General features: G+C 37.2%; 2 protein-coding genes across 3 annotated transcripts in view; one reads left to right on the forward strand and one right to left on the reverse strand.

Annotated features, from left to right (window-relative positions):
• Positions 1-1,371, forward strand: part of LOC145985031 (ubiquitin-like protein 7) — a 75,296-nt gene extending 73,925 nt beyond the window's left edge. Inside the window, exon 8 of the mRNA XM_083118540.1 lies at positions 810-1,371. Coding sequence (XP_082974666.1) covers positions 810-1,016 — 207 coding nt within the window. The 3' untranslated portion in view covers positions 1,017-1,371. The remainder of the gene's footprint in view (positions 1-809) is intronic.
• Positions 1,372-12,923: 11,552 nt separating this feature from the next.
• LOC145985032 (3'-5' RNA helicase YTHDC2-like) overlaps positions 12,924-18,498 on the reverse strand; it is a 108,952-nt gene continuing 103,377 nt past the window's right edge. For both annotated transcript variants that reach the window (XM_083118542.1, XM_083118541.1), the window contains exon 26: positions 12,924-17,683. In XM_083118542.1, coding sequence (XP_082974668.1) covers positions 17,396-17,683 — 288 coding nt within the window. In that variant the 3' untranslated portion in view covers positions 12,924-17,395. The remainder of the gene's footprint in view (positions 17,684-18,498) is intronic.

The following is an 18,498-nucleotide window of genomic DNA, read 5'->3' on the forward strand; positions in this document are numbered from 1 at the left end:
TTAGTTGCAGTTCAAAACAAGTACAAAGTAGAAAATTAGCAACTAAAAAATTCTCGAAGAACTGTAAGATTTTTCTATAGTATGATCATTCAACAATAAAGCATACAGTGAAGGGAAAAAACACAACAAATAGTTGACCAAAAGAGGTAGGGACAGCAGGACCTGAACTTATATTATAAAACATAAAGCAGTCTGCAAGCTGCTGCTCCTAACCACTACATCAAATTACTGCTCAGAGATTGAGTGTCTTATTAGACTGGATGTCATTTGTCACAAAGTCTCCAACAGGATCTCATCAAATTAATTCTGTGTACATTTACATTGCTTGAACTCTGCCAAACAAAACTAGCATTTTAACTTTTTAGCGAATCATTTCTTGGTAATCTAACTGTGAAGATGTCAAGTGTGAAACTTTGATAGCTCCATGAGGCAACCATGTTGTTTGCAACATCCAGTTATGTGCTAACCTGAACCTCAATTGTACATTTAAAAGCCAGCCTAAGTGTTGCATAATACAATTTATTTTTTATTATCATTGTAATAGTTCTTTACTATTGTATGATTTTCAACATAACTAGGCATGATTGTAGGTTTCTAACAGTTCTGCATTTTATAATTTTTATATTAAAAAAATTCAAATGTTCTTGTAATTGCATGATGGAAAGTGTATTTAAGAATTTCACGACCTTCAAGGGCCTGAATCTTCTTTTTTTAATTCCATTCATGTTTGCTTCTGGCCATTGTAATTTTCACTAGTTACAGTACACACTTTTTTTTGTCTGGGTGATGTGAAATATTTTTCTCTGCAGGGCTCCTCGCATACAAGTGGACTAGGATCGGATTTTGAGGCCGTAGCCCGTCAGTTATCACGACAGTTGCAGCAGATGAAGGAGATGGGGTTGATGGATGATGCTGTGAATTTGCAAGCTCTGCAGGTCACTGGTGGTGATGTCCAAGCAGCAATAGAACTAGTTTTCAGTGGGACAATGAGTGATGATACAGTGAGAGATTCATAATTTCCAATGTGATGCAAGAACCTAATAATATTGAGCATTTTATGGCATACCTTGTTGCATAATCTCAGATTCCTTACTGACATACTTCAAGGTATGAAATGTTAGGATTGGATACGCCATGTGTGTATCTTCAGATTATCCAGTACCTTGAGAAATATTAAAAAGGGATATTTGTTTTGCCAGGTGTTTTTTTTTTTAGTTTAATGCAATTATTTTTACTTCTAGGAGAAAAATAGATTGTCAAAATGTACACAGAACAATGACTTTTTTGCCCATTGGGAATTGTGTAACATGAACAGTGTGAATTTGTGTCTCTTTGTTTATAAATTTTTGAGTTCTAAAAATTTGATTGAGATATTTGCCATGGTCATTTACATAGCATATTTTAAAATGGTTTGCATGGTTCATTTGTTTTTCATCAATGTGCATGGTTAGTTCTTTTTGTCAGGATGGCCAAATCATGTCAATATTAGTTACACTCCTGTTCACATGAAGTGACACATTTTATAAGGTTGAATTGTTGAAATATGTGCTGCTTTATCTGAACAGGAGTGCCGATATTGTGCCCAGATATGGTATTTATTAGGGGTGTGTGGGATGGAAAATTCTGGGTTGGAATAGGAAATTTTTAAAATCGTTACATTCATGATGGGAAGAATTCTCAATTTCCAGACTGATGTCAAGAAATGCTGTAAATTTCCGGACAGTGTGAAAATCACAAATTATACACGTTATTTCCTCAAGTGATTGTTTTTACACTTCTGGAATAAAAAATACAAATTTCAAGAGAAATCAGATACTTATAGTACAGTTATATAACAGGGCAGGATGTAAAATTTATTCCTGATCCTGACACTTTGGAATCCTGCACACCCCTAATATTTATATGTAGTTGCATTTGTACATATAAGTAATGCCAACAGAGTATGCAAATTATTGTAAGATTTGCTTTGGATCTTCAGAGGCTGTCTGCAGGCAATTTGCAAAATAGTAGCTGCAAATTTCCAGTGCATATGGACTTCGAATGGTGTCTGCTGTACCTGTAAGTAGATAGATACTTCTTTCTTGATCAGTGGTAGCTCATCTGCATCACACTGGTATGAAACCCAGAAAAGGTATGTTAAGCTGAATGAGTATTTATTGAGCACCCTTTGTTGTTGGTTTTGTACGAGATAAACTACACATGATCTAACTTGGGACTAGGGCTGTGTGATATTCAGTGGCGCAACCACGGGGGGAAGGGGTGGGGGGCATTGCCCCCCACCAACCTTGGACAGAAATGAGTTCAAGGGAGTGGGGGCAAACATTGATGGCCAAGTGTATCTGCAGGGGGCAATTACCGCCCACAACTTCAAATTTTATTCAAATATAAACACTATTCATAAAATTTTCTCGCAATCCCTTCTTTTCATGCTCTTATCAAGTTCAGGACCGTAGTTAGGAGGCGGCCCTGGGCGCCGAATGATCTAAATGAAAATAAGGTGTAAAATTGATTGATTTGTGGTTTTAAGTCTACTTTATGCACAGAAAGACTAATCGCGACTGGACCTACAGTTTAAAGTGGGATCCGAACCACTGTGACATGTGCCTCCACTGGGTATCGAACTCGGGACCCCTTGATCACAAGGCGACAATTTTACCACTACACCATGGGGGAGGCACAAAAGTTGTAAAAGAGAGAATGCATTGGCATCCCGTGAAATAATTTTCACCCTATTAAATCAATATTGATTTCAGCCTGGAAAAATATTGGATCCAAAAATGATCTTGCTTGCTTCACTCGCACTGTATCATTGTTCTCTGTAGTGCATTATAAATACCCAGACAGAGAAATAACACTTCTCTTAATTGATTTTTGTGTTAAATGCATGAACAATTGTTTTGAGGAAAGGGAGCGTTCACATTTGAGAAACAATTTATGTCATTTTTGCTATTGGTTTATTGTGAGATGGATGAATTGGTTGTGTGATGTATTTAAAAAATATATGTTGTATATACGAGGGATGATCGAAAAAAAAGGTTACAAAGCTTATTATGGCGTATGTGTTAGACATAGCTGGAAGATCAACACACCTGATGATGGAGGGCACTCAACACTAGTCCTCGATGTAATCACCTTTTTTGTTCAAGCACTTGTCACAACGGTAGATGAGGTTTTCCATACCGGTTGCACAGAAATCCACGTCAAGTTCTCGTAGCCACCGTGAGGCAGCTCTTTTGACATCACCACATGTCAGATAATGGTGGCCAGCCAACCAAATGGTAGTCCCAGCTCAGCTGATATTGAGCGTAATGTTGTTCTTCTGTCCTCACGAATACACTCATCCACAAGAGCACAGTTCACGTCAGTGGTTGAGGTACTGGGCCTACCGCTGTGTCCAGGGTTGTCATTAACAATACTGGTCCGTCCTTCTTTGAAGGCACGACACCACTTTGCTACATGTTGCCTTGAAATTGCCCCCTCCCCATACACCTCCACAATCTGCCTATGAATGTCAGCAGGTGTAGTGTTTTTGGCCCACAGGAACCGCACCTCTGCCCTCACTTCTACTCTTGACCAATTTTCTAGACGAGTCACCATTTTAAATGTCCGCTTCTCGGGTATACATGGTCAGAATCCGAAGTCCTCAAACTCGCAACAAGACAAACATGTTATTAATTTAAACATAAATTTTCGTTACGTTACGGTGAATAAAACAAAAGTTATATGCTTTGTAACCTTTTTTTCCGATCATCCCTCGTAATATGTATTAAAGAAACTTTGAATACACACACAATTTAGTGTCCATGTTGCTCCTTATTGGATATGTGTGAAACATATATCGTGCTTGAAAGTTATACATGTTAATGTAAAGAAGAATTATATTTGGAATGCTTTTCATTTTCTGTCTTTCAAAAATAGTTTGTATGCTTGTTTTAAATTATTAATGTGAAATTGAACATGTTCAAAAAATTATTCAAATCTTTGGTTCGAACACAAATGCTTTAGCACCAACTTCTACCCCCCTTTTTGCTTAATTTACAAGGGTAATAACGTCTTTGATACTACTAATAATAATAATAATATTATTAGTTCCGGGTTTGAATCACAGCTTGGGCATGGATTTTTGATCCCCATCTTTGCAAATTAGCCAAAAGTGGCACAAGAAGCTAAGTAAAATAAAGCAAATTAATAACACGTTTAATAATTAGTAAAATTATTATTATTATTGGTATGTTTATCCTGGTACTTGCCCCCCTCCAAACAAAAATTTGTGGTTGCGCCTCTGGTGATATTTTGATATTTTTAAAATATTGAAACATTTGTCATAAAAACATTGACATCAATGATGCCTCTATAATGGAGATCATCATTCTTCAATTTGTCAGTATTGCAATACTGGCTGGTCTCAAGTATATGCATTCTATTGCATTGCACTGCACTTTGCAACAACAATAATTAAAAACAATGAAAAGCAGCACCAGTCCTGTGGAGTGTGATTTGAGATGTATTCACTAGTGTTTATGCCATGAATAATTACAGGTTTTAAACATAAATTTTCTGAACTGTACATTATAGGCATCAGTATGGAATAAGAATCAGTGGTCTGGCCAGGATTTTCATAGGAGTTTGGGATTGTGTGTTCCTTTTTTTTTTTTCTAGTAGTCAGTCCTATATTCTGCCATGTTTCCCATCATTTGACATTTTTTTAGTAGTAGTACTGGGTCAAAGGGATGGTATCCTGACAGTCAAGAACATCCCCCTCCTTGGTAGGGATGGTAATAGAGACTTCATTTTGACATTTAAAACTTTTACCTAAACCAAATATACTTTACCATGCAGTTTCTTCAGCCATAGCAAACAGATATCTAACTGATTATTTGTACGGAGAATATTTTGTTTGCAGTAATTACAAACAATTCATAGAAACATCTTATGTTGGTTTGTTGCACATATTCAAGGTACAGTTACAGCACCTTGAATAACATAGTGTGGAAAACGACCCAAGAAACTGGTTCCTCGAGACGATGACAAGTAGATGGCAGTGCGATCGACCCAGGTGCTAATTTTGTTATGAAAGTAATGCGGCTTAGTTAGTTTTTGGAATATATTGTGTAGATTTGTTTCTCTAGAAAGGCGGCAAGTGAATTGATGGAAACAGTTATATTTGTGGAGTGATTTGCAGTCACGAAATGGCATTAATTTGGAAAGAAAAGTAAAATAAAATTAATAAATAAATAGCATGCGTAACACAAGAAGAAAAATCGCAATGTGATTCCGGACCAAAGCGACATGGGTCATTTGGGCCAAGGCAACTTTCATACCGAAGTGACACATGTTGCTTGGAAAGGAGCCAATCAAGAGCAACATTTCACATCGTAGCGGCATGACGGGAAGCACAGGCCAGCGTTCAGTTGGTGAAATCCTCAAGCGATAAGTGTTGCGTGCCGCTTGTCGCTTTGGTGCGCAATCTCACTAAAGCAAGACACTCATTGCATTGCGTATGCGCAAACAACAAACCACGGCAACATGTTGCAAGCTATTGAGGAAATGGCCCAGTTTGAGCGACGCAGAAGCAACAAGTGTGGCTTATCGTGTCGCCTATCTGTTGTTCGCAAGCATCACTTGCTAATAGACTGAATGCACCATGTCGCTTGTCACTTAGTTGGGAACTCCCCCTGTAGCGCGTCGCTTCGGTCTCAGCACCCTTCCTTTAAGGAGCTTTCCGACCGAAGTAACAAGTAGCACGCGAATACGCCATATGAACGTGTCGTTTGCTGTTTGGACCCTCATGTGCAATGAATGCTATTTTACAGTCTGGAAGTGTGTGTCACTAGTGTGACAGTGTGAACATCCCGTGTCGCTTGTCTCATTGGTTTGAAAGTTGCCTTACACTCATGTCGATGGCACTAAGAAAGTTTTGTGGGGTTCCCCTTGTCGTTTCATGCAATCATCATCATCATCGCCGCGATTAGTTTAAAGCGGAAGAAAAGAGACAGTAAATATCCAAAATACAAATGCTTCAGTGTGTATATCTTTAAAAGAAATGATGATGATGATAATAATAATGAACCTAATTCATACACAAAAATTTAGTTGCCAAGAACATTCCACGTGCATTTTTTCTCCCGTATTATTAACGAAAGTATGACGATAACAGGATGTGGTCGACTGTCTAGAATGTTCGTTAATATCTTCGCGACCACTGTACCAAATATCATAGCAATTATCACATTCATAGAAATGCTTCATGTAAAAGAATCAGACGTTGCAGCGAAAACTCCATTTACTTCCTTTCCCTGCACTGACGAACAAAGTTGCTGCGCCCCTTTCCATCAATGTCATGGTATGTGATCACCCGAATGTGACCACCAGCAGTGAGATGGACATATGATTCATCCATTGTGACAACTTTCTTCCATTTGGAACCCGCCAGGTACTTTTCATAGTTTCCTGCAGTTCGGCAATGTGACGCGGTAGAAGGTGGTGTACACGGCTTGCAACCCTTCTCCTGGTGGTTTTCGTGGGTGAATGTTTCGCAAGGAGACCCTGTTGTGTGTAACGGGCCACAATAGCTTTCGCAGTAGTCACCCTGAGTGTTAACCCATTCTCCCAATACTGTTTCACAATGCGTACATATGAAAACTTAGCATGGAAAAGGCTATTACGTAACCCTCCCAATACCGGTTGATTTTCGGTGCCATTTGATAACATTCACTACCAACACTCACAGACCTACAAGGTCAGACACAACACTGCTCCTGCCAGCAGACCCATAGTTCTAGCATGATACGCCAGGTGGCAGCACCGAATCGACAATGGTCTGATATAAAGCGAACAACCTCTCTATAGGTATACAGCGGTGGCTCTAAAGGGGAGAGTTGCCATGCCATGGCTCTACCTTCAGAAAAAGCACTTGCTTCGCCAAAATATAGTTAATACATTTATGAACAAGGAGATTCGAATCTCGCAAGTGTTCAAGCTTATGGCCGCCTCTATCCCTGCGCCGCATCCCCGACTGTTCTCTAGATGTGCTCCGGGCTGTCTGAGCCAAGCATAGTGTAGACGCATGCTCAGAGACTTTAGGGAATAGCCATAAGGCACCAGCCCAGCTAATTTTTGGCTGGCACGATGCGATCGAATCTTGGGCAAGAAGGGATGTAACAGTTGGGCTGAAAAGTTCGTAGGCTAACATAGTAAAAAATATTTTTTTGACAAAATTCGATTTTATTATTCAATATAGTTGCCTTCGAGGGCGTAACAACGATTATAGCGGTCATACAATTTTTCGATGCCATTTTTATAGTACGATTTCTCTTTAGCCTCAAAATAGGCCTCAGTTTCGGCGATTACCTCTTCATCAGTGCTAAATTTCTTTCCAGCGAGCATTCTTTTAAGGTCTGCAAACAGGAAAAAGTCACTGGGGGCCAGATCTGGAGAATATGGTGGATGGGGAAGCAATTCGTAGTCTAATTCATATAATTTTGCCATCGTTTTCATTGATTTGTGACACGGTGCATTGTCTTGATGAAACAGCACTTTTTCTTCTTCAAATGGGGCCGTTTTTTCGTGATTTCATCCTTTAAACGCTCCAACGAAGCTATGTAATAATCGCTGTTGATAGTCTGGCCCTTTTTGAGGTAATCGATGAATATAATACCATGCGCATCCCAGAATACTGATGCCATAACCTTGCCAGCCGACTGTTGCGTCTTTCCACGCTTTGGATTCGGTTCATCACGTGCAGTCCACTCGGCTGACTGTCGATTGGACTCTGGAGTGTAGTTATGGAGCCATGTTTCATCCATTGTAATATATCGACGGAAAAATTCGTGTTTATTACGGTTGAATATCGCTAAACATTGCTCCGAATCATCAAAACGTTGTTGCTTTTGATCGATTGTGAGCACGCGCGGCACCCATTTTGCACACAGCTTTCACATGTTCAAATATTCATGCACAATATGTCCAACACGTTCCTTTGATATTTTTAAAGTCTCAGCTATCTCGATCAACTTCACTTTACGATCATTTAAAATTATTTTGTGGACTTTTTTGATGTTTTCGTCGGTAACAGCCTCTTTGGGGCGTCCACTGCGTGCATCGTCTTCGATGCTCATTTCGCCTCATTTAAATTTAGCAAACCACTTCTCAACGGTTGATTTTCCTGGTGCAGAGTCCGAATAATGTTTATCAAGCCAAGCCTTGGCTTCAACAGTATTTTTTTTTTTGCCAAAAAGCAATGCTTTATTAACACACGAAATTCTTTTTTATCAATTTTTTCACAATAACAAAAGCTGCTTCACTCACAATGCTATATCTCACGAACTAATTATCCGGCAGCTGTGAAATTTATACACGTATCTTTTGAAGGTTAGTACTAAGTAAAAATCACATGGATTTAATTCTAGTAACGCCATCTATGAGTCAGCCTACGAACTTTTCAGCCCACCTGGTAAGTACAGTCTTGAAGACTTGACTTTGCTTGTGTAATTGTGAGGAAAGAGCCCTTTCAGTTGGTAAATGAGAGACAAGTAGAGGGTATGCAACTGCAACAGGGATGGAATGGCACCATGCAATTGCTTTTGCATTGTGTTAACATAGTTGCAAACTACAGAGTGAAGTGACTAATCCTGACCAATTTGTAATACTCAGAAAAGTAATTCGCGAGAAAGATACTTTCCTGCTTACTTGGGAAGAAGGAACGTAATATATTCCCAAGTTTATATAAACATTAAGATAGATGAGTCTAAGGAGTCATCCAGACTTTTTTGTTATCAATTTCTGCTCTCACACACACGTATGGCAACTGCCGTTGACAATATTGTTTTCTGTAAAAAATAATTGTCTAAATACCAAATGGAATTCGCATCACCAGGGGATTTTTTTTTACTTTTATATTTGTAAAAAATCACACGGAAAATCTATCAGTGTATGAATTTCACTTGGATATAATTCAATTTCTTGCATTGAATTTAAAAAAATTTAGATCCATAGTTCATTTAGCAGATAATCATATTTTAGTTGTTAGTAACAGATTGTTGCTCTGATGGGGTTGCAAATTATAAACAAAGCAAGAGCGAGAATACAATGTTTGACTCTTATCTCTTTAATTGTTCAGTGTTTTTCTTTTTAGTGAAGTGAAAGTGTCTGATGGTGCGTGAAAGGAAGGGTAGTGAGTGAAGATGTCCGATTAGTGCATTATTACACACACAGTTTTCCAAGGTACCAAGATACGATATTAAATTAAAAGTTAAACAACTTGGGGCCTCCCCGATGGTGCAGTGTTAACATGGTTTGCCTTGTAATCAAGGGGTCTCAGGTTCGATTCCCGATGGGGGTAAAGAGTGGTTCTTATCCCACTTTAAACTGTAGGTCCAATCCCGAATAGGCTTACTGTGCATAAATCAATCAATTAAACGACTTGGCCATTACACGCTAGATTTAAAAGATCAATTCTATGTATTTTAAACAAAGTGGTAAAGGTGGCAGGCATCAACATCTTAGTCACATTTATTTCCTAGAAAAACTGACTGTCCTCCATGCACCGCATGCTATGATGCCAAGGATCACGGGTTTGAATCCTGGCCTGGGTCATCTTTGTGTGTTCACTCATCCTTATATTCGTGATTAGCCAAAAGTAGCACAAATGTGAAGTAAAATAAACCAATCTTAGGAACTCTTGATCACATTGACACTACCCATCATTCTAGCTGCCAGCAGTGTGTGGGAGTGGAGTTTGAGGGGGGGGGGGTAGTGAAGGACCTAGTTTTGCAACCTGCTACATGAGGGTGTTGGTATCAATATAAACAAAGTTCACCCAGTGGCCAGTAATGGAAGTAAAGAATTGACTGTTGGGCAACTAGTCCCAACGGTGTATTGGCATTATCTGTGCAAGTTAAGTGGTGCCATCTGGTGTAACCTAAAGAATTTACTTAGTTGAACCTGCCAGTGGCTAATAATGGTGTAGAGCTGGCTTACTTCATAAACCAATCACTAGGGTGCACTGACATCAGCTGTGCAAGTGATGCCATCTGGTGTAGCTAAGAATTTTAGTTTCACAACCTGCCAATGATGTAAAGAGCAGACTTAGTTGAGCAACCAGTCACCAGAGGGTGCCTTCCTCAGCTGTGCAAATTAAGTGGTGCTATCTGGTTCGCCAATAATGAAGTAAAGAATTTAAAACCACAAAATTGACAAACCAATGCTGTTCAGCAAGTTTTCACAAGATGGCATCAGCAGTCTCATCAAAACTACCAATTTATCTTGCACACAAAATTTAAATGGCACTATCCCTTAGTAGCTTTGCAAGTTGCACACAATTTCCAGGTGAGGGATGGACAGAGCATGCATCATTCATTTCAAAGTTTCCCATGTGTGTGTGTCCCTCCCCTGACAATTGTGTGTAACTTTCAATCTACTACAGGTGGTGCCAGATGGAATAAAAGAAATACAGCGTGCTTCAAAATGGTTTAAACGATAAGAAACCATTCCAGGAGCGATAAAACTTTATCAACAATTAAAGTGAAAGTATTCTCAACCATATCCTCGAGTTTTGTTTGCAACGGTCGTAGTAGTTCCAAATTTCTCCACTAGGTGGCAGGGTGATAAGTTCTAAGATGGCTGCCTGTGGTGCAGAGAAAGCTTTTTGCATCCTACAGTTTCAAGTTTGTCTGTCTGTTGTTAGTGTTCAGCGTGAGTTTCATACAAAATTTCGTAAACAACCACCATCCAAGAACTCCATACGTAAGTGATATGATAAATTCAAGACAACGGGATGCATTTGCAAAGAAAATCGTCCGGTAGACCGTCCACGTCTTGAGGCAGATGTCGAAAGAGTTCGAGCTAGTTTTCAACGCAGCCCCCAAAAGTCTACAAGGAAAGTGAGTCAAGAGCTAACAATGCCTCGAGCAACTGTTTGGCGCGTAGTGCATAGGCGTTTAAAGATGTATCCCTATCGGGTGCAGTTGTTACAACATTTAACACCTAATGATCACTCTCCCCCCCAAAATTTTGTGATTCATTTCTAGTTATATGCAGTGGTGAAGATGATTTTATTGACAAACTTTGTTTCGGTGATGAGGCTACGTTCCATGTGACAGGAAGAGTGAACAAGCAAAATGTTCGCATCTGGGGGACTGAGAATCCTCGTCAAATCGTTGAAGTTGTGCGTGATTCACCGAAGACTAATGTGTTTTGCGCCATTTCATCAACCAAAGTGTACAGTCTGTACTTCTTTCACAAGGAAACTGTGACTGGACAATCATTCCTACACATGCTTACTACATGGCTTATGCCACAGCTTGAACGTGACAGTGCAAACTTCATCTATCAACTGGATGGAGCCCCATGCCACTTTCATCGCCATGTTCGAAATTACCTTAATAACAGACTGCCAGACCGCTGGATTAGGCGATCTATTCAAAATGATCAACAGTTACTACGTTGGCCACCAAGATCCCCAGATTTAACCCCCTGAGATTTTTTTTCTGTGGGGACATCTAAAAGACATTGTGTACAAACCTCCTCTACCCGCAGATGTCAATGAACTGAAAGAGCACATTACTGCTGCAGTGCAAACTGTTGATGCAGACATGTTGAAACAGGTCTGGGCAGAATTGGATTACCGAATTGATGTATGCAGTGTAACAACGGGGGCCCACATAAAATTTTGAACACGGTCTCTCACAAATGTTCTATCAAAAAAACTTGACAGTTTTAGGAATTATGCAATTTGGATGAAAAATAAAAATATATAAGAAGTTGAAATCGTTCACATCATTTTAAAGCAGCCTGTATCTCTCATGCACACACAATTACTGTTGCTGCACTTTCTCCAATGCATTTACCAAATATCTCACTGATGGAATTATATCTTGTAAATGGTATATATAATTCAATCAAGATTTTTTTGTTTCTGCACCAATATTCAATGCTGATATTATTTTTTGTACCTAAAAGCAGTAATCTACATGCAAATTTCACCAAAATTAAATTGCATGAACAAGAAAAAATCTCAAATATGTAGATATTTCATGAACCATTTTCTGCAATTTATTTTTTGATGGGGGAAGGGAGAAGATTCTGGTAAGAGAAGTTGATTGATTTGATTCATTTTACTTCGCTTGTTAGGCCACTTTTGGCTAATTTGCGAAGATGGAGATGAGTGATGATATGATGAATGGACACTCGCAAACACCCATGCCCAGGACAGGATTCGAACCCAGGACCCCTGGCTTCCTAGCATGATGTGCTAACCACTCCACCATGGGGGCCGGTCTACAAGGGAAATTGTGCATCAGAGGAGATACCACAATCTACCATTAAATCTATTAAATTTCCCTCAATTTTTATAACCAGTAGTCTAATAAAAGAAAAATTAACTTAATATGATTATACCTGAAATATTCCTTTATATTCAGATGACAAAGGCGATTCCATTCTTTCTCCATGCAAAGGTGCAATGCTTTGCTTACCTGATGACATTTACATGTAGCCAGAGGAAAGAAAATAATAAATTGATTGAACATCTTTTCTTATAAATACGTAAGCATTAGATGCTCAAAAAAATTTAAGTACAGAATAATATAAAGATCATTTGTACACAAAGGACACAAAATTATGATTAATCAAGTAAAAATATTAAGTAAGGAGATTAGATAATCAAACTATTTTGAACACACACCTAAGCATGCATGATTACACATTAAAGATGGCAGTTTCTTACTTGATACATATAAGTTAATCAGGACTGGACTTTTTGTTGAGACATATACAAATATATATTTATAATAAAGCATTGCATGCATGAGAAGCATAGAAAAATTCAGAACATGAAACAAAAATATTTGGAATAAGCCACTGACATGTTACAGGAACTTCATGTACCCATATCAATGGTGTTAATAACAATGAGTCGTTCTCACTGTTGTGAAAAAATACAACTTTATTGCAGAAGTAACCCAACTACAAGGAAACAACTGACATTTTTTAATGTAACTCCTTCCACTAAAAACATTTACTGGTACATTTCAAAAATGTGTTAACATACAGCATTATATTTCATTGTACTTTTTTTTTGTGTGTCACCTTGGACAGCACGTTAAAGAAAAACAGCATACTAACCACAAAACATAAGACTTATATATTCAACTTTACCTTCTTTCCCACCAACATACATCTGTTGACTTTGCACTGCATTTCTTTGCAAAATGCAATTCAACCTCTATTTTGTTGGCTATGAACATCTCATTAAGAGTTATAGGAATAATAAATCTTAACTAAAGCTGCAGCTTTTCAGATTAGCTTTGACCCACAAGAGTACAGCACCACAGTAATAACAAACTTCTGAGAAGATATTGAGTGAAATTATGCACTTTCTGTCTTGACCTTAGTGCGATGTCGCAAAAAAAAGTTACTTGCTTCAGTAAATAAATTTGACAATAATAATATAAAAATAAATCTAAAAAAGACAAATTTGCATTCTAATGGTGATCCCAAACTCTTTTACGAGATTTGCTAAGAATAGATGCCTCCATAAAAACAGCTGATACATACAATATAAAACACTAAGTTCCAAGCCCTGGTAATAAGTACAACCCCTTTAAGAAATGCACATAATCAGACGACTTTGTTGGGTCTTGTTCAGAACAATAATTTTAGAAATGAATTTTGCTTTAATATTAAAAAAATAACCAGAAATGTATCAAGAATAAAGATGGGCACAGAAGAGTTGAGGCTAGCGGAGAGTTTCAAATATATAGGAAGCATAATTGAGAGAAGTGGACGAATAGACGAGGAGGTGGACTATCAAAGCGTTCGAAGATTAATATGGAACAGGGATGTACCTATAAAATGCAAAAAGGTAATATACAATACATACTATGTATCAATAATTATGTATGGAGCAGAGATTTGGACAATGACAGAGAGAGGCAAAAGAAAGATGCAGGCAGTGGAGTTGAAATTTTTAAGTAGTGTATTTGGGAAGACTAGAAGGTATAGAATAAGGAATGGGGATATCCGACAGACATTGGGGGTGGTGAAGCTTCAGGAAAGAATAGATCAAGCACAGATGAGATGGTTTGGACACATGAATAGGATGGATGCAGAAAGACTACCAGTAAGAGATTATAATGCAAAAGGAGTGGGAGTAAGAGCAAGGGGGAGACCAAGATTGGAACACCGTGGAGAGAGAGGAATGGTGGAACACCAGAAGAAAATGGAGAGGCTTGACTTCTATGCCGACCCAGCCAGAGGCAGGATACGGCAAAGAAGGATGATGATTTAAAAATACAATAACGGCACAGTATAAATATATAGCAATATTTGATTTGTAGAATGAATGAATTTGTCATCAAAAGGATTAAAATTAACTTGGGTTTCAATTTATCAATGTTTAAAAAAAATTAATTTATCTTCTTACTATTGTGCAAATCTCTAAATCCCAAGTAATATAGCTACAATTTGTGAAGTAAGTAGAAGTTGGCTTGGTAAGCTCACCAGTATAAAATGCCAAGGTTTCTAGATGCCAATTCTTGTCATGTCATAATTTTCACCAATATATTATATCAATATTGGAAACTAAGACAGATCAAAAGCTTTCCCTGAAGTTTCTATCACAATTTCTCTCAATATCTTATCAGATTAGCCTCACATTTTAATACAATAACTACTAGAACATGAAAAAAACATTGCTTTCATCTGAAAATAAACAAGTAGCCTATACTTCTTTTGACAATGCAAATATTAGTGGTTTTCAAGAGTATATGCTACTTCTAAAACCTTATTGATAACTTTGTACATATATGTATTAATCAGGATTATATTCCAATTTACACATTTCTTCCATATATAAATTAGTGGTTGTGCAGAATCATGTACAAATATTTCCTTGATGATAATTAGGGACTCTTTTATGATATTTTAATGAACTCAGTTAACTTCTTTAGTGTAAAATGACAATGCAACTAAACATATGTCTATTGTTCTTATTCACTTTCCATAAAAGATTTGTGTGTTAAGAGAATACTACACAATTTAATATTTGTTATTTAAAAAAAATCTAATAAAAAAAACAAGAATTCACAAAATTACTGAAAATAAAATCTGCATTAAGGTATACAATATACTGCACAACCTGGATATGTAATAGCTGCCACAGCAAACTCGCATAAATACTTTGAATAATGGATAAAATATGAAGTGCTTCTCATTTAAAACATATTCAGAATACCCTCTAAACATGCATTTTTAATTAATTTAGCTTCAATTCAGCATGTAACACGTATTGCACATTCTGTACTTACATTTTGATTTTTCTTTAAAAAAAAATTGAATATTCTGACTTGAAATACAGTACGTAACCGACATCAAATATCCACAAGCATTATTTCAGAAAAGAAATTAACTAAATGGACAATCTACTATTCTTACAATGTTTTATACTTTCTTGTACATTCATGTAACAACTGCAAAATGCATAACACACCAAAGTCTCATCTAAACAAAGTTATAACACAAAGATATTACATTAGAGATTATTGAAAATCAACTAATAATGCACGATATTAAATTTCATATTGTAAGGTGACAGAGTGTGAACAAATACAAAGACGCTGCTTTAATGGCCAGTATCATCTATATTAATACACAAGTTTGTATATTATGCATTTAAAAAAAAGTGATTTATGCAAAAGATCTGATCACACAGTCACGTCCATAAGCTACATACATCTTCCTGATACACAAACCGAAGATGTATTCATTACATTATTACACTTACAATCACAAATAAGTATAAAGCAAATTTTAAACACTAGAACATGCCCTGTTGCACATATAACTTCAATAAACACTCATGTCTTTGAGAAGAAAAATCTATGACTTCCAAGACTAACAACTAAGAAATCAGTCTTTATAACATAAAGAAAAATAATCAACAAATATTAAAAAGTAATAAATATTAGCTCTTGAAGAGGGATGTATATTAAGTAACCTACTAAAATAGTTTTAAAAAAAAACTATCATGTGTTGTTCCAGTATTTTGGCATCAATGCTAATGTCGTGGAGTACAGTAATGCTAGACATCTAATAAACTGTATTTAAAAACTTCATATGTGTGTTGTTTAACACAAAGTTGCTTCAAATTTATGTAGGTAGGTAGGTAGGTATTGAAAAAGATGACAAATGATGAATAAATGATGTTATAACCATCATAAACATAACATGAATTTCATTACATTACAATAGTAACTGCAAAATGTAACGAACACTTTCATGCTACAAAAAAACAACCCTAAATGCATTTTAAAAGAATGGGTACATTCCATTAACCAGCCTTTATACTGTAAACAACAAAAAGCAAAATATAGCAATACAACCATTGAATGAACAAACTCAATATACTTTTTTCATATTTCATTTGAAAACAAAATGTTTCCATTGAAACAAATGGCTTGAGCTTGCTTGAAATATGAACAAAGTTTGACAGAGGAACATTCAAGACTTTATCTCATTCAGATCATTAACCTTGAATTAGGTACGTCGTACATTTTACCTTCTTAACAGAAAATGTGATTAAAATAAACAGCTGTTAAACATTACACTGTCAAAAAGTAGCCTCTTGTGAAGCTCTGTATGTGGAAAAAAAAAATTAACAATCTTAGTCAAAACATAAATCACATTGATATGATGCATTGCAAATATGCCCTTAAGCATTTGAAATTTGCTCAACCTAGATTTAAAAAATGCTCCCTACATCACTGTTGTCTACATTAATTTTCTCATTTTAAAAGTGAGATTATTTTTTTGAGTGTCAGAATGCTTCTGGCACTAATCATTTAGGTAACTTTCTTTTTCTACAAAGAACCCTTTTGTCATGAGTAATACCAGGTAATACTTTAAAAATCTTTATGACACTTGCATATGTATTGGCACTGCCAATCAAGGATGTCTACATTGCAAAGTACAAAAATTGCATTAAGAAAGTAAATAAGCATATTTCTTACAATGTAAATTGACCTATACATAGAAGGCATCAAAAATTACCCTTACATCAATATATTCATTCACAACTTTACAGTTGCAGAATATTCAAAGCACACATTTTTTTTTATCACATACTAACAGCACATGGAAGAAAAAAGGGGGGGAGTGGATGTCAGTAAAAGAAAGGGACTATCATGGCAACATACAAAAAAATGCTTCTACACGTCTACGAGTTAAAGAGGTAGGTTACTTATGTGCTTTAGTTCTGGCTTAACAGGCAATCCCAGAAGAAAGAGATAAGAACAAAAATACATTAACAAGTAATGTGTCAATTCCACATACTAATAAATAACACAGTTCATTCACACCTACACACCCACACATACTACTGAGCAATGGACTTTCTTTTTTACTTAGGATGCTGGCTTCGTGGACCAAAACCGAGAGGGCTATTTTGATTAGGATAAGCAGCATACCCACCCCCGAATCCCATATAGCTATACCCTCTTATGGGTCTTCCATGGTAAGGGTGAGATGGGCTGTGATCTGCATTAGGCCTCTCGTAGCTGAAATTCCTACCCAACGGAGAGTCGTGCTCGGAAGCCTTTAACTGGTTGAAGAGAACAGACTTTGGAACGAAGGGAGGTATTTTGTCCCAAAGAATGCAAAGGGCTTCCCCAACATTCGCTTCTATTTCCTGAAAGCAGATGAAATTATATTACATCTCAATGCTTCTTTTAGTCACAACAATTTCACAAATGAATATGCAACAATTGTGTTCTTCACCCAGAATCACAGCAAACACAAATTCTCAATACTAAGGTCCACACTGCTCTAAACATTTTTTACAACAGGTATCCATGTACAGTCAACTCTCGATTCTATGACCCCAGGTATAACGACCCCCTCGAAGTAACGACCCTTTTCCCAGAAACCGTGAAAAATTTGGAAATAGGTTGAAAAATTGAAGGAAATCGGCCGAGAAATGCGTTGTTTTTTTTGCACTCATTCCCTTCACAAGCACTCCACCGCTCACAATTGGGTCTGCACTAAAAATAGACACCACCACACCATGCTTGAGTGATATCCAATAGCACTTGACCTCTGCCCTTCCCTCCCCCAAGCGGACCAATTTTACTTTTATTTTGCCAGGCTTGCTCTTGGATACGCGAAAAGAGAAGATCGAATGTGCTTGGATGTTATCTTAAATCGACCTTGACTTGTTTCACTGTCCTAAGAGCTGCTGAAAACTCGCAAGGGGGGGGGGGAGTAGCCCGAAATGACTGCTGGACTTGCAGTCTTTGCCAATGCGTATGGCAGGTCAAGCTCTTTTATCGATAAATACACCACCTTGAGAGAACAGGTTGTATAACTACCAGGATAAATGGTGTCACCATCTCCTAGGCATCTTTGTGTCAGTTTGAGCTCCGTTTAAGCTGAAAATTGGTGCAAATTGCAATAACGACCCTTTTCCTGGGAACTGTGAAAGGTCATTGAATCGAGAGTTGACTG

Source organism: Lepisma saccharinum, chromosome 3 (genome assembly GCF_977018435.1).
Source record: "Lepisma saccharinum chromosome 3, izLepSacc3.1, whole genome shotgun sequence".
NCBI classification, from domain to species: Eukaryota; Metazoa; Arthropoda; class Insecta; order Zygentoma; family Lepismatidae; genus Lepisma; species Lepisma saccharinum.